General features: G+C 39.7%; 2 protein-coding genes and 1 long non-coding RNA gene across 5 annotated transcripts in view; 2 read left to right on the plus strand and 1 right to left on the minus strand.

Moving 5' to 3' along the window:
* Positions 1-23597, minus strand: part of LOC309648115 (zinc finger protein 525-like) — a 219054-nt gene that overhangs the window by 191173 nt on the left and 4284 nt on the right. For 2 of the 3 annotated variants that reach the window (XM_082436256.1, XM_082436257.1), the window contains exons 2-4: positions 19411-19501; positions 14737-14857; positions 6318-10474 (exon numbers count right to left, since the gene is read on the minus strand). In XM_082436256.1, coding sequence (XP_082292382.1) covers positions 8118-10474; positions 14737-14857; positions 19411-19482 — 2550 coding nt within the window. In that variant the 5' untranslated portion in view covers positions 19483-19501 and the 3' untranslated portion in view covers positions 6318-8117. Of the gene's footprint in view, positions 1-6317; positions 10475-14736; positions 14858-19410; positions 19502-23597 lie in introns of those variants that run through there. The other variant, XM_082436258.1, reaches the window with a different exon arrangement.
* Positions 1-23597, plus strand: part of LOC309648108 (uncharacterized protein) — a 363120-nt gene that overhangs the window by 81731 nt on the left and 257792 nt on the right. The window lies entirely within an intron of this gene.
* The window catches only part of LOC309648346, a 132613-nt gene that overhangs the window by 48764 nt on the left and 60252 nt on the right, over positions 1-23597 (plus strand). The window lies entirely within an intron of this gene.

Raw genomic sequence — 23597 nt, forward strand, 5'->3', positions numbered from 1 at the left:
TAAAAAATGATACAAATCAACTTTTTTACAAAACAGAAACAGACTTCAGACATACAAAATAAACATATGGTTACCAAAGGGGAAAGGGGGAGGAAGAATACATTAGGGGTTTGGGATTAGCAGATACAAACTACTATATATAAAATAGAAAAACAGCAAGGTCCTACTCTATAGCACAGGGAATTATATTCAATATCTTATAATAAACGATAATGAAAAAGAATCTGAAAAATTATATATATATATATAACTGAATTCATTGCTGATGTACAGAAACTAACACAATATTGTAGATCAACTATACTTCAATTTTAAAAAAGGACCAAACCATGATTGGAAGCTTTGAATTTTCAACCCTACCCTCCATTATTTCAGAGGAGAGGAGTAGGGCTAGAAAAGGAGGTAATAATTGATCAGGCCTACTTGAGGAAGCCTCCATAAAATCCCAACACTAGCTGGTTCAGAAAGCTCCACGCTGGGAGGGTGACACACCCCAACTCCACAAGGATAGGTCCTGCACTTGGGTCCATCCCAGAACTCACCCATGTTATCTTTTCATGTGGCTATTCATCTGTATCCTTTATCATATCCTCTAATAAACTGGTAAATGGAAGTGTTTTCCTGAGTTTTGTGAGGTGCTCCAGCCAATTCATTGAACTGAAAAAGAGAGTTGTTGGAAACTGTGATAACATAACCAGTTAATAAGAAGCACAGGTGGATAACCTGAACTTGCGACTGGCATATGAAATGTGCCGGAGGGTAAGTCTTGTGGGGTCTCCATGTTATTTCTGTGAAGACAGGGTGAGAACTGAGTTGCATTGCAGGACACCCAGCTGGGGTTGTACGGACTTGCTTGTGGGGAAAATCCCCACACATTGGTGACCAAAATTGTCAAAAGTGCTCTGTGTAAGGGTGGTTGTAGTGTCAGCATAAAGGAGACACAGAGGAAAGAAACACACAGCAGGAAGGTCTGAATTTTCCTTCCACAGGAGGAAGAAAACTGAGGGGTTTTGTTTTGTTTTGTTTTTCAAGAACCCACCTAATGAGAGAATTTTACAGTCTTCAAAGTGCACATTCTGCAACAGCAAGACAAACCATATTTCTGGCTACCAAACACATCTTCATAAACTGTAAGAATTCAAGTTCTACCAAATGTTTCTATGACCACAATGGAATTAAAATAGAAATCAATAACAGAAAAATCTCCTGGAAATCAAATATTTGGAAAATAATGATCTACCTGTAATTTTGGGAAAAGGAGGAAATTCGAATGTATTCTGAATTGAGTGAAAATGAAAACTGAATATGTCAACATTTGTAATTTGCCACGAGCGCAGAAACTTTTGAAAAAGCACCCATGGAAAATATTTTCAACATCACTATCTAGCAAGTTATGAGACTTCAGCATTTCCTGTTTCTGCCATGAGAACACCAGTCTGCCTTCAGGGGGGTCATAGAAAAGGAAGCGTCTCTAATATACACTGGTGACGTTCATTAGGAACTTTTAATTATTCACAGGATTGGCAAATGGGAACAAAGTTTTTCAGAAACATTCTCAGCTCACCAGCTGTACACTGTAGTTGTACTACAGTTGAATTGATGTTGAATATGAAGTTCTAGGAGATGGTATGTCAGAATCACAAACATATCTCAGAGACAGGCTGCCAACCTCCCCGGCCGACACCGATACACCACACGAAGTCCTGGCAGCAGGAAGGATTCACGTGAGTATTTACCTATTTCAGTCTGAGTGGCAGAGTCTGTAAGGGAAAGAGGTTTATGAGGAGTCGGGAAAGCATTCCCATGTCAAACAAGGATTTCTCTAGAGGAGAAACTAATCTCCTGAAACAAAACCCCAGGCATATTTTGGAGATGTTGGATATTTGGTTCCAGAGCACCTCAATAAAGAAAATACTGCAATTAAATCGGTCACATGAATTTCGTACATTCACAGTGCTTATGAATTCATGTTTATACTTTTCCATAGACTATAAATTGTGCAATGGCAGTACAAATTGTTAAATAAAGGATACATTATTGCTGCAATCTCTTTAAGGAGGCAGCCAAGTGGATGCAGACACACAGATCTCTGTGAAGACCCTGAGGGCGTTCCACCTGGCCGGCAGCCTTGGATTTTTGCGGGTAAAGAGGTGGAGGATGGTCGTACTCTCTCAGAACACAATATCCAGAGAGTCAACCCTGCACTTGGTGCTTTGCCTGAGGGGTGGCATCATGGAGCCTTCCCTCAGCAGCTCACCCAGAAATACAACTGGGACAAGAGGACCTGCCCCACGTGTTATTCTTCCCTGCATCCCCATCCTGTCAACTGCCCCATGAAGAACTGTGGCCAGGCCAGCAACCTGTCCCAAGAAAAAGATCAAATAAGACCCGTCCACAGGCTTCTCCTTTGCCAGTGGGGCGGCCTCCTTCCCAAGCAGCAGGCATTTCATTTCACAACTTAGTATTATTAAGATTACTGGTCACAGGACTTCCCTGGTGGCACAGTGGATAAGACTCTGCGCTCCCAGTGCAGGGGGCCTGGGTTCGATCCCTGGTCAGGGAACTAGATCCTACATGCATGCCGCAACTAAGACCCGGCACAACCAAATAAACAAATAAATTAAAAAAAAAAAAAGATTACTGGTCACAGACAACATAACAAATGTAATAATAAAGAGAAAGTGTGAAATATTGAGAGAATTATCCAAATGTGACAGAGACACACAAAGTGACCAAATGTTGCTGGAAATATGGTGCCAAAGACTTGCTCCACACAGGATTGCCACAAACCTTCAGTTTAGGAGGGAAAAAAAAAAAAAAAAAAACAGTATCTGTGAAGCTCAATAAAGCAAAGTGCAATAAAAACAATTATGCTTGTAATGACATAATAGGAAGTTACCATAACCCCAATTTCATATGAAGTCACTTAAAAATGGCAAGAGATGCAAAATTAAATACAGATGTTGAGTAGTTGAAGGATAGAAATAATTAGCCTTGTTAGTGTAGCAACTTGATTAAGAGATTTGTTTTTAAAGCTGGACAACATGGATTCAACTCCTGATTCAGTCACTTGCTGGGATGGAACTGAATCGGTCTAAATCTGTCTTTGTCCGAAAATCCTTCATTTGTGAAATGAAAGTAAACGTCAGTGCTTTTTTCAGACATGAAAATTCAGTAAGTTATTGGGCATAAAGCCTTAATAACAGTGACTCTTGAACTGTGAAAGAAAAGATAATACAAATCAAAATGAAGATCACTTATCCAAGGAAAACATTTTATTTTTGGTCAGGATCAAATTCTAAGTGGAGGATATCTGGTGTCAGTTGTCATGGTATGAGAAGCACAAATATTTTCTCTGCAGAATTCACTGATTCTGAATGTGAATACCAATCACTGCGAAGTGTCAGAATGGCTTCTAGATATTTGGCAATGGAGATTGTCTCCTTGTCAAAAACTATAGTTGGAATCTTGCGATCTTTGTTATTCATTCTTATAATTTCATTCAGTTTGTAACAGGGAAGAGTCAATCCTGACTCCATGTTGAATCTGTTTTACTTTAACCTTTGCTTCCTGTTGCATTTGTTCACTAAAAGGATACCGTCTATACACAACGGCCTACCTCGGGGAACCCTGCCCATCTGCCTGAATGTTAAACCAAAGCGCCTTTGTTCAGGGAAGAATCCTGACCCTGTCCACCTGTGAATGGCTGCAAGACAGAAGAAATTAACACATCCCCTCCCCAAGGCTGGCCATTCCAGGAGATATTTGCAAGACTTATGGCCTTTTTACTTTACTTCCCCACCTCCTCTGCCTCTCTTTTCTATAAAAGAAACTGGCATCCAAACCCCAGTAAGATGGTTTTTTTGGAGACACTAGTCTTCCATCTTCTCGGTCTGCCAGCTTTCCGAATAAAGTTGCCGTTCCTTGCCTCAACACCTTCGTCGTCTCCCGATTTACTGGCCTGTTGTGTGGCTAACAGAGCAAGCTTGGACTTGGTAACAAGTTCACTGTTTGTTCAACTCCACAAACTTGATTTTCAAACACCTGACCATAGCCAACTCCCAAGGTAAGATTTCACTTCACCATTTGGCCATTCCAGTTCTTCCATTTAACTGAACCCCTAAAAGAACACTCTTCTATCATGTTTATAGGGCCCCTACTTTGTACACATCATTGCGTTACGAGCATATTCATGTCACAAGAGTCCCCAGACAACCCACAGATTTATACATCCCTTGGTGTAAAATGGGAATATGTCTGGGAGGAAAAAATAATGCTAAAGAAAAGGGGTATTTTAAAAATATATATATTACAGTAGAAAATAAACCATGTAGGGAATTCCTTGGCGGTCCAGTGGTTATTAGGACTCAGTGCTTCCACTCCACGGCCTGGGTTCATTCCCTGGTCGGGGAACTAAGATCCCACAAGCCATGCGGTGCTGCCAAAAAAACAAAACAAAACAAAAACAAACAAAAAAATCAAAAGAAAAGAAACCATGTAACCTATTGCTTAATACAATGATTATAATCAAAATTTTAATAGCCTTTGGATAACTGCTCTTCTGGTAAACTGCTTAGATTATCTAAATAACAGTTCCACGCATTAATTTTTATCAAACGAGGGTAAAAATATCTTAGGCAATTTATTTAAATAGTATTTTACAAACTTTTTCAACAACCCTATTGAACAATGGAACATATGTCTGCTGCAGGGGGAGAACTGTAATGAATTATTAGCGTGAAGAAAAGTATGGTGAACTTCCCTGGTGGTCCAGTGGTTAAGAATCCGTCTTCCAATGCAGGGGACGTGAGTTCGAGAGCCCGCACGCAGCAACCAAGAACCCGCGCTCCGCAACTAAGACCAACGCAGCCAAATAAATAAATAAATTTTTTTAAAAAAGGAAAACTATGGTGTATCCTAACCAAGAAATCAGGAGTAAACATTCAGTGTTTTATTAAAGAGTCTGACTCCATTTTTTGATGTTTGATTACTGACACCTTCTAAGTCTCACAACCTCTTCCTATCCCGCTTCTCTGGGCAAGCTGGTAAGGAAGCCTAATGGATCCCTCCTGTGATGCAAACTGGAAGTTCAAACCACATGCATATCCTCCAACAAGCCTCAAATAGTGATCACATTAACAAACCAAGCCAGTGACCATTCCCTGTTGTCTCAAATCATTTTTTGAACAACTTAAAAGTCTCCCCTGTCCCCCTAGAAACCTGAATAATGTAACATACATTCTCATAACACTTCAATGTTAATATCAATCTAAATGACCTTTAGTGGGGTCCCACCTTTTCCCACTGAATGGCTACAAGTACAAATTAGCAACAACAAAAAATATTTGGGGAGTGAATGTATGAAATTTCAAATTTATCTATCAAACAAAAAAATTCCCATTGTACACTGTTCATTTTTAAGAGAAAACTCATGAACATTGATATTTTCAAATTATTTCACTGAGTGATTCAAGCACAAGAGAGAGATTTATGATTTTTAAATTTTCTAATATTTTGCATATGTGTACTATATTTGTATTTTCCCGTCATGTAAATCAAGGTGCATGCCTTGGGTTTACCTTGGACACAATAAAGAACATGAAGAGCTACATTCATGTAATGCATACTCATGGATGTGCAGCAGGTTTCAGGGAATGTTCAAAAAAAAAAAAAACAAAACAGTCCCATTGTGGAGTCGCTTGCCCCCAGGACAGCAAACCAAGACTTAACTTGCAGTTTCACCCCTCCCAGGAATGTGACCTTAAATCAATCACTCTGGAATTTCCTGAACAACACTACAGATGTAATCTACAGGATAAGACCTTTGCAATCCCTCCCCCAGCAAAAGGTCACCTTGCCAAAAATACTTTTTTCTTCTGGAAATATCTTTCTTATCCTGCCTGGTTTCTATTTACAAAAGATTTCCATTTTGTACAGCTGCTTTGAGCCCCTCTTTATTTATTGATACTAGATGGGATGCACACTGATTCACAAATCACTCAAGAAAGCCAGTTAGTTCTTTAAATTTACTTGGTTCAATTTTTGTTCTTTAATAGAAGGCAGGGTCTGAAACACACTCCTACGGTATTTTCACTATAGCCGCATAAATATTCTGGAGCAGAGTTTGTGGAGGATAAGTCAGATACAAATTATGAATATATAATCCATAAATTGTATGTTGTTTGATTCCATCAGGGAAAGAAATTGTTACAGATTCTTTCAACCCTGAGAGCCTGATGATGCAATGTTAGCTTCTGTTATAAAGTACTAAGGTGGAATAAAACTGTGTTGGTGGAAGAAACATGATTCATCCAGGGTTATGAAAAACGATTGATTTTATTAATTAAACACCTATTTTAATCGATTCAGAATTAAACCAAAGCAAAATGTAATGGCAACAGTCAAATGTGAATCATACACATGCACATACTGTTTTTCTCTCACGCTAACTGCTCTCTCTTCAATTTGCAAGAAGAAGACTAATTTTTCATTGAACATACATATATACAACAGCTATTCCCATTCACTGGAAAAAGTGATCAGCTTTTCCTTTGTACTGTTTCTACCACATAATCAGTCCCTATGAACCTGTCACTCTCCTTCCGTGAAAAGCCCAGTTCCTTAATGCCCCTCCTGCTCTGTTCACGGCCAGTTGGTAGAGCATTCTGTGCTGTAACCCATAATGGCCTATCTACAGAAGGGCCTGAATATAGTAAGCATGATTAGTCATGTCACAGTTTTACACTATTCACTGCCATCCCCCAACTAATGCTAATTCACACACTACTGAATTTGATAATAAAGGGTCCCACTTTTACCAGGCAACATGGATGTGGATGAACTATAGCTAATGAAGTCAGCCCCCTCATCTTATTCTTTCCCAAAGACCATTCTGAAAGGCCTGTAGTTAAGGCATAAAATCAACAGACTTCAAACTTCAGGTTGAAAGGCATTAAGAGCAACATAGCCTTTTCAAGAAAAGACAAATAATTAAATATTTATACACTGAAGGTAACGGGCCATTTTCACAAATGTCCTTCTTCCTGTCATACACGTCGTATGTTTTACCATACGTGACTTGTAATTATTCTGCTGTATGCAATATCTCAGATTAATCTCAAAGAACTAAAGACATTTGTTTCTAGTATGGATTCTCTGATACAGTCTGTTGTCAGAAGGGCTCAAAAATTTCCATATCATTATACCAAAGGTGTCGATACTTGATGAAAATCTTTACAACATTTCTTGCCACACACATTACATTTGTGTGGTTTCCCTCCAGGATAAATACTTTGATATCTAGTGATGAATGAGCAATAACTTGAAACCTTGCAATACTCACTGAATTTTTAAGTATGAAGTATTTGGTGAACACTCAGTTTAAGGCACAACACAAAAGCTTCGACACATTCATTACATCTGTAATGTCCTCTCCAGTATAGATTATCTGATGATTGGTGAGATGTGAGCCCTGAGTAAAGGTTTTTCCCATTCATGGCATTTGTGAGGTAGTCTCCAGAATGAATTCTTTGGTGAATGAATTTCTTCTCGAAAGGCCTGGTCATACTAAATACGTTTATCTGACTCTTTCCAGCGTGATTTTTCCAATGAAGCGTAACATGTGGACACCTGCTAAAACCCTCACTTAAAGTCTCTCACCAGTATGGATTACCTGATGGTAAGGTAGGATTGAAAGTAAACTGAAGGATTTGCCACACATTATATTTGAAAGGTTTCTCTCCAGTATAAATTCTTCAGTGGATATTAAGGTATGAATTCTGACTAAAGACTTTGAGACATTCATTACATTTCTATGGTTTCTATCTAGCATGGATTATCCGATCGTAGGTAAGGCTTTGTCACATTGAAGACATTTGCATGACTTCTACCACTATGACTCTCCCATGAACTTAAAGTGTCAATTTTGAAGGAAGTCCTTCCCACCTATATTACATTAATATGGTTTCCCCTCTGTATTTATTACCTAATGTGCAGGGAGGGTTGAAATCTGAGTAAAGGCTTTTCAGCACTCAATATTTTTGAGAGGTTTCTCTACAGCATGTATTCTACAATGAGTTGCAAGTAGTGAATTCTGACTAAAGACCTTACCACACTAATTACATTTGTAAGGTTTTTTTTCCAGTATGTATTCTCTGATGCTTTGCAAGGGTTGGATTTTGACTAAAGACCTTGCCACACTCATTACATTTGTAAGGTTTCTCTCCAGTATGAATCCTCTGATGAATCCTGAGGTGTGAATTTTGAGTAAACACCTTGCCACAGACATTACACTTATAAGGTCTCTCTCGAGTATGAATTCTCTTATGACCTGCAAGGTGTGAATTACGACGAAAGCCTTTGCCACAAAAATCACATTTATATGGTTTTGCTCCTGTATGGATCATCTGATGTCGACTGAGGGCTGACTTATCGTTAAAGGTTTTGCCGCACTCATTACACTTGTAAGGTTTCTCTCCAGTATGAATCCTCTGATGTCTTGCAAGATATGAATTTTGACTAAAGACTCTGCCACATACATCACACTTATATAATTTCTCTTGTGTGTGGATTAACTGATGTCTACTGAGTTTCGATCTGTAATTAAAGGTCTTGCCACACTCATTACATTTGTAAGGTTTCTCTCCAGTATGATTTCTCTGATGAATTACAAGGTCTGAATTTCGACTATAAACTTTGCCACATACATCACATTTATATAACTTCTCTCCTGTATGGATTATCTGATGTCGAGTGAGGGTTGAGCTGTGATGAAAGGTTTTGCCACACTCATTACATTTGTAACATTTCTCTCCAGTATGAATTACCTGATGCCTTGCAAGGGCTGCTTTCTGACTAAAGACTTTGCCACACTCATTACATTTGTAAGGTTCCTCTCCAGTATGAATTCTCTGATGAACTGCAAGGACTGCTTTCTTAATAAAGACCTTACCACAGTCATTACATTTGTAAGGTTTCTCTCCAGAATGAATTCTATGATGTTTTGCAAGGTATGAACTTTGACTAAAGACTCTGCCACACACATCACATTTATATAATTTTCCTCCTTTATGAATTACCTGATGTTTCCTGAGGTTCGAGCTGTGATGAAAGATCTTGCCACACACATTACATTTGTACGGGTCCTCTCCAGTATGAATTGCCTGATGACATGCAAGCGTTGCTTTTTGACTAAAGACCTGGCCACACTCATTACATTTGTAAGGCTTCTCTCCAGTATGAGTTCTCTGATGAATTGCAAGATTTGAATTTCGACTATAAACTTTGCCACACACATCACATTTATATAATTTCACTCCTTTATGGATTATCTGATGTCGAGTGAGGATTGAGCTGTGATAAAAGGTTTTACCACACTCATTACATTTGTAAGGTTTCTCTCCAGTATGAATTCTCCGATGACTTGCAAGGGTTCCTTTTCGACTAAAGACCTTCCCACACTCCTTACATTTGTAAGGTTTCTCTCCAGTATGAATTCTCTGATGAAGTGCAAGGATTGAATTTCGATTAAAGACTCTGCCACATACATCACATTTATATGGTTTTGCTCCTGTATGGATTCTCTGATGTCTTCTACGATTCGAGCTGTGATGAAACATTTTATCACACACATTACATTTGTAAGGTTTCTCTTCAGTATGAATTCTCTGATGAATTGCAAGGTATGCTTTTTGACTAAAGACTTTTTCACATATGTCACATTTATATAAATTCTCTTCTGTATGGATTACCTGATGTCCAGTGATATGTGAGCCATGATTAAGGGTTTTGCCACACACGTTATATTTGTAAGATTTCTCTCCAGTATGCTTACTCTGATGAACTGCAAGGTCTGAATTTCGACTAAAAACTTTGCCACATACATCACAATTATGTATTTTTTCTTCTGTATGGATGATCTGATGTCGAGTGCGGTTTGAGGCCTGATGAAAGGTTTTGCCACACTCATTACATTTGTAAGGTTGTTCCCTGTGTGCCCTCTGGTCTTGTGTCAGTACTGAAGGATGCATAAAATCATTCCCATTTGTATCAGAAATGCTTGTTTGGACAACAGGAGAAATTGTCTGAAGTGGTGAAAATGAGGCACTAATGCTGATACTCTTGTCAGCTTGATTAAATTCATCAATTTTTTGTTCACTTTTAAATATATGCAGTTCATCCCAAAAGCTTGATGCAAGTCTATTTTCAATAGGCTTAATTCCTGCAACACTCCTACCAAGTCCATCTCTCTTATCAGTAGGATTTTCATTATGGGACATAGGAGTTCCTTTGTAATTTCTTACCTCATCTCTCTGCTGAGACTCAAAGTCAGATATATTTTCCTGGATTTCCCTGAGATAAAAATGTTTCATTTTATTCCTTTCATGTCTTCCCAACATCACTGTTTGTAATACTTCTCCTCTACCAGTGTTTACTTTTAGTTGTAATTTCTTGATCACGTGTATAGGCGAGATGTCTAGAAGATAAAAGAACCATAAGTAGCCTATTCATTTTAATTCATAAATAAATGCTTCATGTTAAATACCTGATATTACACCAAAACTAACACTTATACCAAAGTTATTAACTTTCCAACACAGATCTTAAAATTTTTAGGAACACAAAAGGAATGATTCTTTACTAAAGAAAAAGTGATTAATTTTAGGGTACTGTACTTTCAAACAACCTATGCCAAAAATACTCACATAGGAATAACTTCTGTTAGCTATCAAAGAAAGTGTATAGGGCTTCCCTGGTGGTGCAGTGGTTGAGGGTCTGCCTGCCAATGCAGGGGACGTGGGTTCGGGCCCTGGTCTGGGAGGATCCCATGTGCCGTGGGGCGACTGGGCCCATGAGCCACAGCTACTGAGCCTGCGCGTCTGGAGCCTGTGCTCCGCAACGGGAGAGGCCACGGTGGTGAGAGGCCCACGCACTGCGATGAGGAGTGGCCCCCACTTGCCGCAACTAGAGAAAGCCCTCACACAGAAACGAAGACCCAACACAGCCATAAATAAATAAATTAAATTAAATTAAAAAAAAAAAAAAGTGTATATTTCCACCATGACGTGTAAGCACACACCAATTAACAGTAAACATACTGCTGTCTCATAACTGAGGAGAAAAATATATTACATTATGCATATATTCTGCATACCTGTTATTCATAAATAATTGCTAAATAGCAGATAATATATTGTAACAGTCAGTAATAAAAGACTAGCGGGAATTCCCTGGTGGACCTGTGGTTAGGATGCTGCACTTTCACCACAGAGGGCCCAGGTTCAATCCCTGGTCAGGGAACTAAGATCCCACAAGCTGTGCAGCATGGCCAAAATAAAAGAAAAAAAGAAAACTAGCATATTAATGAATAATCTAAATGAGTTGCAGATAGAACTGGGAAAAAATATAGCATCGAGAAAATTAAGAATTTGATAAAACAACTTTTTAGAAAACAAAATATTTTTCTCAGTACCTCCTATAAAACTATGTACCCATGAAAAAGCATAAAACATCTAAAAGCCAATCATCTGTAAATCAAAATTAAATATTTATGAATAAAACATTCTCCATTTATATTTATAACCAATTAATGGAGCAATTCCCAACCTATGAAGTGCCCTTAAACATCCAGTTCATTGGCTCCAAAATATACATAACAAAGAGTGAGCAATTGGTAAATTTATTAACTACGGTCAGAAATGACATTGTTGAGAACAAATTGCAAAAAAGAAAAAAAAGCATACGATATAAAATGCAAAGGGGTGTCAATAAACATGACAGACTATTAATATATCTTGATATACAAAATTACCTTTAGAGTCTTTACTAAAAACATGCACTATTCTAAGGCATCTAACAGTACTAATTTTCTTTAAATGGCTTGAAGAAACTTACCACAATTTTTCAAATTAGGACAGAAGACTCACAGTTTTATGTACATGATCCCAACTGACACAGAAAGTAGTGAGAGAATACTCCAATAAAGACGTTAAAAAAATAAAAATAAATAAAATAAATAAATTAAAAAAAAAAAAAAAGAAAGAAAGTAGTGAGAGAAACAGGATTTGAACCTGGACCTACAGACTAAGACAACATAACTTAAGCATGACTACCCAGACAAGCAGTATAAATTACATATTACAGCAAATTCCAAGAGTTTAAAAAGAAAACTTCAAGGGAGATGCAAGAAGACGTGAGCTGTGTAACTAAAAATGTTGTTCAGGCATCCCTCCTGGAAATGGTTTCTGGTTCATCATTGGAGATGTCACTCCACCTCATAAGCTCTCTCATTAAGATGCTTCAAAATTAGGTGTAGACGTAGAATGAACAATGGTGCACACACAGGTGACGAAAAATATGGCATCAACAACAATTTACTCAACAGTGTCACAAATATGGGGATGTGAACTTGGACACTTTTCTTAGGAGAAATTCCTACACCATTTAACTGAGGCTGAAAGGGGATGGTCATTAGCATATATGAAACACTGTCACAGTGCCCTTGAGACATGCCTTTGTGTCATTCCACAAAACCAGAAAAAAGAATGTGGAAAGACTAATCGGCCAGGCTCTGATGGTATCCTGGAACATGCTGAACTCTCCACTAAATAGCTTGAAGTGGTGATTTTGTATGTGGTAGGAAAATGTTACAAGATATGAGGAAAAGTATTCTCTGTAAGAATTTTCTGTTACCCAGTAAACCCACTCCATAGAGAGTCCACCAGAAGTTGTCCATTAACTAAGGGTGGATTATCACAGCAAACAAACTAGAAAAATTTCAGAGCCTAGAACTATGTATTTCAAAAACAAAGTTATAGAGGCACAATCATACAAACTTAGAGGAGTACAAAGTCAGGAAGAGTATACCTTTCCCAACTAGGTAGAGCAGTACAAGAGTGGAAAAATTGTGAGATACGTGTGTCAGATTCTGTAGGACCTTCAGATGGAACCATGAGCTTTACCCACAGATGCCAAAGTAAAACCCTGAAATATTCACATATTCACCTCATGAAAGATTGAGGATTAAAAAAAGGATCTCTCTGTCCATTATCTTTACAGTTTTCCTAAGTAAAAGTTACATAAGATCCATTCAAACTGGCTGTTACACACATCCTGCAGTTTGTGGCAAAAGCAGAACATAAAAAATGGCTGAGGGATCTAAACAAGCAGACAGGGCTTGAGACAGCTCCATGCAGGTTCTGAGGTGCCAGATGGAATAAGAGAGCAGCCAGTGTTTTCCCATCTTCTGATTACGTACCCTAAAAACATCAAATGTGGATGGAACTCGGCAAGGTTCAGGTATTGAGTCTGGAGGTATCAGCTCTTATCTATACGGACTGAGAACTGAGCTTCCAATAAAATCATGCCCTGAGGGAGAGATGAGTGGGCAAGAAACCCCAATAAAACAGCTCGCTTCGGACAACTGGCACTCAATTGAGCAGGAGGCTTTGGGGTCACTGGGCAGCAGGGACTCACTGCCAGCCTGCCAGACTCCCGGCCCGGTCTCGATCCTCCTGGTGGGCATTTCTCTGCTCAGGGCCGCTGCCAGCCCGGGACTGGCAACCTTTTCTGCTGAACATCCCTAGGCAAGATACGAGTGCCAGGGAGAGGATGGGTTCCTCCCTCCACAAAGCGCCTCCTAGCCCGTGCTGGGCATGTTCCAGGAATGGGAACTGGCTTTCAACTTTCACCACAGGCCACCCTTAGCCAGCAGGAGCACACTGAGGAAATTTTACCATCATGTGCAATGCATGAGAAAGTTGACTGTTTTCCCCCCTGCTGCCAACACAACAAACAGACATCAACAAATGACACTCATAAAACATGATACTATTAAAAAGAGAAACGAAAAGCAGCCAGCATCACGCTCCTCAAAGTCAAGCAACAACCAGTTCACGGGAGCCAGGTACGGAGTGTTGTAGATCATGATAAAGACTTTGCTTTCGTCTCTGTAGGAGCTGCAGCACCACTGGAGGGTGAAAGAATACATTTTACATGTTGAAAGAGTGATAAGTTATGGAGAAGAAAAACTTCCTCTGAGGGTTCATAATAATAAACAACATTGGTATTCTCATAGAACTCTCCAACAAGAGCGTTCAGAGTTTCTCAAACACTATTAATAAGGAGGCTTCCCCTCAGCCCTTCTGAGATCTGACCTATATTCAAACTTCGATACATCCCCAAAGGCATTCACCTCACTATCTACAGCCTAGGGCTCTTTCTCTTGCTACAAAGTGGGTAAAATATTCAGATGAGAAACAGAAATTCCTCCAATTAAGAACAAAGAAACATGATTTGCTGTGGATTTTCCAGAATCCTAGTTCTTTGTTCACCAGAGGATTGAGGACATTACCAATGGGTCTAGAAAAATATTGCAAAAATTCATCCACTACTTGCCTCCTTCTGAATACACAGGGAACAGTATAATATGCAGAAACATAGCTCTTTTCCTAGAACTCCATAATCAAAAGCCCATGGGTAGAAAATAGGAAAGTGGGTATATCAAAAGTTTGCCATAACTACATAAGCTCTGGAACAACCCCTGATGTATCATGAAGTGCGCAGATCATCGGAGGAAAAGGTAGGTTTATACTTCTGATGCCATATCATGAAGCGTTTCACGTCTGAGTCAACAGGGATTTCAGATCAGTCAAGGAAAACCGGCTCAAATGAGGCGCACAAAGGAAATGAAAAGATAGCATGGGAATATCCCTACTTCTAAAGGGAAGTTACCCTCACCCAGGCAGAGCAGGTTCCTGTAGGTCTCCAACATCACGTCCCTGTACAAGGCCCTCTGAGCAGGGTCCAGGCATTCCCACTCCTCCTGAGAGAATTCGATGGCCACATCCTTGAATGTCAACTGTTACTGAAATGAAAATACATTTCACCAAGGGGCCCTGAGGAGAGTTCTTATTTGCACGCAAAATGACAAGAGGAGAGGGGTAAGGATGAATTCAGTTGAAGTATGTTTCTGACAAATCCACATAAAGGTATTTAGAGCAAATTATCAGTCTCTAATTTTAATTTCTTATGCTTTTTCACGAGATTATGATATCCTCCAATTAATGTGGATTTTTCATTTTTGTGGAAAATATATGAAATACATACAAATAAAATTCAATAATGGATTGTCTATGCTGAAGTATTACATATTATATTTTACATACTGAGTGATATTCAATATCTAGATGAGCTATAGCATGAGTGGTGTCTTAAGTCCACAGTGGCTTTAAAAAAAAAGTCAAAATCTTAAATGATGATGATGATGGCAACAGCAATGACTAATGGTGGTTGAATACTTCCTATATGCAAAAAACTACTCTAAAGGCTTTACAGATGTGAGCTTGTTATCAACCTAATAGCTCTTTAGAGTAAGATCTGTTCCCATCTTACAGAGGAGAAAAGTGTCAGAGACACTCTGAGAAACTCAACTGAGGTTATTTAAGAAGCTGAGAAATGACAGAGCAAGCACATGAACTAAGGTGGCTGGGCTCTGGAATTGAAGCTAAAGCAGCAGAAAATTTAGTAACAGAAAGAACAGTAAAAGTACACTGACAGAGGATTCCCGGAGAAACCTTGAAAGGTCACTACAGATGTGGGCACACACAAAAATGCACATAAAATGTTAGTAATATTACTACTATTTAAACCATTAAGGGAATTCCTTGGCGGTCCAGTGGTTAGGACTCTGCACTTTAATTACCAAGCACCCAAGTTCAATCCCTGGTCATGGAACTAATACCCTGCAAGCCGAGCAGTGCGGCCAAAAAACATTTAAAAATTAAAAGAAAAAACAAAAAACATTAACAGGAGAGTGTAGAAAAAATTCAAGGCCATGGAATATATTTAAGATACCATCTCAACTGAAAAAGATATTTTACGTAGTAATAAAATCATGATGTCTTTTATCAAACCATGCACTTGAACATTCATAAACTCTTGGATAAATATGTAAACACACAATTAACTGAAATGAGAGTTGTCTCTGGACATATTTTTGCATCATTTTTTTCATCATCAATTTTATTCAAGTGAATTTCAGCATCTTTGGGACAATGAAAACGTATCAGCTATAGTAAATGGTACTAACATGAAAAAACAGGATACGTTAACTCTGATCTCTATAGATACCTATATTCAAAAATATAAATAAAATTTTATCCACTAAAATTGACATATGAAGGTATTAACAAATACAAAACAGAGTTAACAAGAACATTTCACCATACACCATAATCAAAAGAAAACACTTGATGCATTTCCTCTGTAACTACCCTGGAGTGAAGGGGGCTGGCTAGGTCTCCTGCCTTTTGCCACAGTACGATGTGCCTGAGTAGAGGCGACTAGAAGAAATAATAGGAAAAACAGAGAACAAGAGTGAGAAAAACAGAGAAAATGTGTCAGAGAGTTGGAACAGTTAACGTTCACAAATCTGAGGAGATGGACAGGCAAAAAGTTAAAGGATGGAAAAAGATATTCCATCCTAAAGAGAGCACAGGTGACTATATTATACCATACAAAATAAAGACAAAAGCTGACATGAAACAAAGGATATTATGTAATGATATAAGGTACAAATCACCAAGAAGATATAAAAATTATAAATACATATACATATAACATTAGAGCTCCCCCCAAAATGAAGTAAATGTTAATAGAGATAAAGAGAGAAATAGACAGCAGCACAATATTAGCATGAGACTTCAACACCCTAGTTTTACCTACAGACAGAAACAAAAAGAATATCAATAAGGAAACAGAGGACTTAAACAACAATATAGGACAACTGTACCTAAGAGACATGTACAGAACACTCCACCCAATGACAGTAGAAAACACATCCTTCTAGAGCACACATGAAACATTTTCCAGGAAAGACCACATCTTAGGCCACAAAACAAATCTTAACAAATTTAAGAAGATTGAGATCATAAAAAGTATCTTCTCCAACCACAATGAAAAGATACTAGAAATAAAGAGCAGAGGGAAAACAGGAAAATCCCCCAAATGAGGAAATTAAACAGCCCATTCTTAAAGAAGCAATGGGTCAAAGAAGAAATCACAAGGAAATTTTAAAAATATTTGAATGAGAATAAAAACACAACATACTAAAATTTATAACATGCAGTCAAAGCTGTATTAAAACAAGAGTCAACGACTTCCCTGGCAGTCTGGTGGTTAAGACTCTGCACTTCCATTGTAGGGGAAGTGGGTTCGATCCCTTGACAGGGAACTAATAAGATCCCACGTGCTGCATGTCACGGCCTAAAAAAAAAGTCTACAATGCTAAATGCTTACAACAAAAGAGGGAAAAGCGGGACCTCCCTGGCGGTCCAGTGGTTAATACTGCATGCTTCCACTGCAGGGGGCATGAGTTTGATCTCTGGCCGGGGAACTAAGATCCTGTATGGCACACAGCATGGCCAAAAAAATAAAATAAAATAAAATATTTTTAAAAAGGGAAAAGATGTCTACGCTGCTGTTCAAGAAAGTACTGAACGTCCTAGCTAGAGCCATTAGACAAGACAAAGAAATCAAAGATATGAAAATTGAAAAAGAAGTTAAAATTGGTTTTTTGCAGGTGACAAGGTTTTATATATACAAAACAAAAAGATTCCACAAAAAAACGACTACTTCAAAAGAAAACTTTACAAAAGTTGCAGCATAAAAACATCAGCACAGAAAAATCAGTTGCATTTCTATACACAATGAATATCAAAAAAAATTAGAAAACAATGCTATTTACTATAGCATCAAAAGAGATAGAATACTTAGCAAAGGGGGTAAAAGACTCGTACACTGAACACTGCTAAACGTTGCTAAAAGAAATCCATGCAGATACAAATAAATTAAAAGACACCCTGTACTCATGGAATGGAAGACTTATGAATCTTTTTTTTAATTTTTTTTTAAATTTATTTATTTATTTATTTATGGCTGTGTTGGGTCTTCGTTTCTGTGCGAGGGCTTTCTCTAGTTGCGGCAAGCGGGGGCCACTCTTCATCGCCATGCGCGGGCCTCTCACTATCGTGGCTTCTCTTGTTGCGGAGCACAGGCTCCAGACGCGCAGGCTCAGCAATTGTGGCTCACGGGCCCAGTTGCTCCGCGGCATGTGGGATCTTCCCAGACCAGGGCTCGAACCCGTGTCCCCTGCATTGGCAGGCAGACTCTCAACCACTGCACCACCAGGGAAGCCCAAGACTTATGAATCTTAAAATGACAGTATTACCCAAAGTGTTCTATAAATGCAATAGAATCCCTATTAAAATTTCAATGGCAATTTTTGCAGTCATAGAAAACATAATGCTAAAATTCATAGGGAATCTCAAGGGACCCCAAAAAGCCAAAATACTCTTGGAAAAGAAGATGGAGGCCATCTTTTAGATTTCAAAACATTACAAAGTAATCAAGATGATGTGGTACTGGCAGAAACGCAGATACATAAAGCAATGGAGCAGATTAGAATACCAGAAATACTCCTTGGTATATATGAAAAATGTATTGACATGGATGCCAAGACTGTACAACAGGGAAAGGACAGTCTCAATAACAAATGGTGTTAAGAAACTGGATATCTACTAGCAAAAGAATGAAGCTGGAACACTGCCTGCATCAAAGGTAGAAACTGTGTGTCAAAGGATGCAATCCAAAGAGTGAAAAGACAATTTCTGAGGAATGGAGGTATGAAAGTATTGAAAGAATCTGTCAGAGATTTAGGCTGATTTCATAGTTTAAATTCGATGATGGACTAAAACACATTCTACCACTGATGTCTGTCTCTGAACTGACCATTTCCATTCCCTATTATTAAGATTTTGAAGTCAGCTACATTTAGTTTCAATTGCCTTAGAAAAAGCCAGAACAAATTTCTCCTAATTGGTCTGATATCCAGATTTTACCAGGTATTATGCATATTAAGACCTGACTTCTACATGCAGCTTTTTTTTTTATAACAACTTTATTGGAGTATAATTGCTTTACAATGGTGTGTTAAGTTTGTGCTTTATAACAAAGTGAACCACCTATACATATATATATATCCCCGTATCTCCTCCCTCTTGTGTCTCCCTCCCACCCTCCTACATGCAGCTTCTTTATCCCGGTTTATAGAGAGTGGCACTGCATCCACATGGGACCCCGAAACAATTCCTGCTGCCCAACAGCTCTGACACCACGTCTCCAATCCTGCCCAGGACTACGCCCACTGGAAACCATTGGCTCTCATCATCCGGATCACTCTGTCACAGGAAAATGAAATCTAAGAGGAGCTGACAGGGACTGAGGGAAGGCTCTCGATGACTGTGAAAGTACAAGTGTCAACCAGGATACTTCAGAGTCAGACAAGATTAGCGAGTCCAAAGAAGGGCATTTCAGAAAGAACAGACTGAGAATCAAATGAAAATATGACTTTACCTGAGAAACAGCCATTCCTGACTCCCTTTCTTTCCTCCCCCTCCTCTTCCGGGCTTCTTCCTCAGGCAACATGAGTCTTTAGAGGACAATCCTGAAAGATGAAAACATGCTTAGAATCAAAAGACCCCATTCCCATACCACAACCATAAACAGAAGGAAGATCTCTCCATGTGGAACAGACAGTCCTCTGCTACCCACGGTCCCAGGAGGGGCTCAGGACAGTAAACTCCCACACAGAGACCAACCAGTGAGTTTTCCCACCCTTTCCTTCAGCTCTCGCTCCCCTCCTGGTGAGGCCCTCACGTGCACAGCAGCAGGAACCTCAGCTGGACCCGACGATCCCCTGCAGGTCACAGACCAGCCCTGATCCATCCCCACACAGAGCAGAGCCCCCTCACCCTCAGCCCAGATCTCAGCCCTCAGGAACGGGGGGACTCAGAGTCACGATGCTCAGTGATGGATACAGAATGGAATCACCTCGGACACTTTAAATACTATTGAGGTTGGATCTCATACCAACTATATGAAGGGAAATCTCTGGTCAGAGGGTACAAAACATGTCTATACAAAACGCCTCAACAATCTAACGTGAAGCCTGGGTTGAGCAGCGCTCAGAGCAGGCAAGCCCAGCACACCCAGCACTTTAGTTTTCTTCTGCAGCTTTACTGAGGTACAGGTGATAAATAACAATGCTGTCCATGTGAGGCACACAATGTGATTATCTTACAGATGTACACACTGTGTAATAATTATCACAATAAAGTAATTTACCCTTCCATCAACTCACAATTACCCATGCATGTCTGTGTAGTGAGAACATTTAAGTTTTACTCTCTCAGCAAATTCCAAGTATATAGTAACAGAGTATTAACTACAGTCAGCATACTGTACATTAGATGTCCATGCTGTACTTATTCATTTCACAACGGAACTATTTGTAACCTTTGGCCAACATCTCCCCAACTGCCCTACCACCCAAGTCCTCATAACAACCTTTATACTCTATGGCTCTATGAGTTAGTTTGACATTTCTAGTTTCCATATAAAATGTGTGTCTTCTTCAACCGAAATTATGTCAGAAATAATAATAGTAATGCCAGAATGTCATAATAATAATTTATGGCTGATATAAATTTCTATACACACTCATTTGTCAACAGACATTTTGGTTCTTTCTACATCTAGACTGTTGGGAATAATGCAATAATGCTCATTGGAGTGCAAATATTTCCTTCACTGGAATGACTTTGTTTCCTTTGGATATCTAGTCACAGGTGGGTTTCACAGATTGTGTGCCTGTTCTTTGTTTAATTTATAGAGGAAACTCCGTATCACTTTCACTAAGAGCTGAACCAATTACATTCCCACCAACAAAGCATAAGGGCTCCCTGTTCTCTGTACCGTGTGTGTGTGCATACGTGTGTGTGCACGCGCATGTTTTGTTGAGACAGGTAGGGAGAGGACAGTAGAAGAACCAATACTGGCCCGGGAGCAAGAAAGTAGCAGCTACATTTTCCCAAGGATGTGCCTCTGGAATGCAGATCACTGTGGTGTTGCTGGTACTCTGATTCTTGGAACAATCTTTCCTACATCAAAGAACTTAATGGCCCTTCTCAAGTTGTGCCCACAGACACATACCTACCAGAACCTCTCTAATGAAAACGTTCTGCCATTTGAAGCTTACTACTCATAATTTCCCTTCTGGGCTCAAGTAAACTTACAAAATCTCATAAATCCAACACAGTCTCCATATGACCCATATTCACTCATCCTGCTATAAAATACCAGGAAACATTCCAAACTCTAATAAATCATGCCCGAGGGCAAAATACATATGAGACACTCAAGGAACCACCAGACACAAAACACCATATTTTTATTCACAGTGGCCACAGACCAAACACTGATCTCATAAAGCTATATATAAAAGAAAGATGTTTCCGATGATGCACATGCCCCAATGAGAACCTGTAACCAAGAAGGACCCTATGGGGACTTCCCAGAACAGAGACCCCCCCCCTCCTCGATGCTCTCTGCCTGCCTTTTGTCTGTAGAAAACTTTAGTCAAAGAAAAAATTTAATCATAGAAGTGAGAAAATGCAGAAAGAAAGGAAAACAGTCAAGCAAGACAAAATAAGAATACTTTAGCCATTAAACAACGTCAATGACCTTTAGTTCCTCCTCAAGGACTATAGATAACATTCTGAGCCCTGTCCTTTGAGCTGTTTTGCAGATACTGAAACCCCCACCAGGTGAAAAAAGTTAACTGTATGCTGCCCATAAGGACGTAGACCCCAGACTGGTTAGAACCAGAAGGTTGATGATGTTGACTCCCACGTACCTCACCAAGCCATCAGAAGAATGTCCACGAGCTGATCACGCACCCCACAATGTCCCTCCCTCATCCTGTCTTTAAAAGTCTTTGGGGCTTCCCTGGTGGCACAGTGGTTAAGAATCCTCCTGCCTCGGACTTCCCTGGTGGTCCGGCGGTTAAGACTCTGCACTCCCAATGCAGGGGACCCAGGTTCAATCCCTGGTCAGGGAACTAGATCCCGTATGCAGCAACTAAAGACCCAGCACAGTCAAATAAATAAATAAATAAATAAAAATTAAAAAAAAAAAAGAATCCCCCTGCCAATACAGGGGACACGGGTTTGAGCCCTGGTCCGGGAAGATCCCACATGCTGCAGAGCAACTAAGCCCGTGCACCACAACTACTGAGCCCGTGCTCTAGAGCCTGTGAGCCACAACTTCTGAGCCCGCGAGCCACAACTACTGAAGCCCGTGCACCTAGAGCCCGTGCTCTGCAACAAGAGAAGCCACTGCAATGAGAAGCCCACGCGCCACAATGAAGAGCAGCCCCTGCTTGCCACAACCAGAGAAAAGCCCGCACACAGCAACAAAGACCCAACACAGCAACAAATTAAATAAATTAAATAAATAACATTTAAAAATTAAATAAATAAATAATAAATAAATAAATAAAAGGGCACAGCCCCTCCTCAGGGTTTAAAAAAAAAAAAAAATTTCCCTGAAAGCCTTCAGGGAGTTCAGGCCTTTTAAGCACAAGCTACCTGGACTCCTTGCTTGGCACACTACGATAAACGCTGCATTTTCCTTCACCACAACCTGGTGTCAATAGATTGGCTTCACTGCATGCAAGCAAGGGGACCCAAGTTTGGTTCGGTAACAAACCCAACATCTTCCAGGAAAACATTCCAAATTCTCTTTTGTATCTTTCACAAATCTGAAACTTTCTTCATCTGCAATCCCAAATACTAAATAACACTGAAGTATCCTGAATCCCTCCTGTGACAGTGGGCAAATGATCTCTGCAATTTTCCCTATATTACTACTCTAGAAATTGCACGATGATTCTTAACCTCCATAACACCCAAGTCACCTGTGGAACAGATGCTGTGGGGCACCCTCTTGAGTCATCACCTAAGGACAAGGCACCCATCTTCCTGCACCCAAAGATCCCTGTGCACTCAGCTCAGGCCACACTTTTAACCACAATGGAGGGAAATGTTTCTCTTTGCCTAAATCCACTGTCTTCATTCTTCCTCAGGTAGGATCATGAAATACCAGATTAAACCAATGCATGTAAACCTCAGTGTCAACAGCTAGGTCCCAGGGAACCTGAGCTAAGACACTATGGCACCTCAAACCATGCAATGCACCCCACAACTACCCATAAACCCAATTCCAGGTGCTCCAGCCAGAACTGAAACACCCTTTGCCAGCAGTTCCACACACCCCTTGACCCCACAAGGGACAAATGCAAATACCATTCACTGGGCTCACCTTGAAGCTCCCACTTGCTGCCATATCCCTCCTGCAGACCACTATAGGCTCCCCTCTAATTCCCCATTTTTCTACCTCTTCTCCATGCACTCATGGGAAAACAGGGCTAAAAGGCTATGGACTGCTCAGCAAAGGAGTCGCAACAGGAATATTCACAAGCTACCTCCCAAAGAACACTGGGCATTCACTTGACCTTCAGTATGAAGGTCAAAAATTGGCCCCCAGGATTCTTGTCTCCTGTTCTCCACACTCACAGGCAATTAAAAAATACCCTAGCTGTCTGAGGGGGGGCTCCTTCATGCCCCATTAGGTTCCAGACTTCTGCCCACCCTTAGCACAGTGAAATCACTACCCTTGACTCTGAGCAGATGAACTGCTAG

The sequence above is a fragment of the Balaenoptera physalus genome (genome assembly GCF_965194825.1).
Source record: "Balaenoptera physalus genome assembly, chromosome: 19".
Taxonomy (NCBI): Eukaryota; Metazoa; Chordata; class Mammalia; order Artiodactyla; family Balaenopteridae; genus Balaenoptera; species Balaenoptera physalus.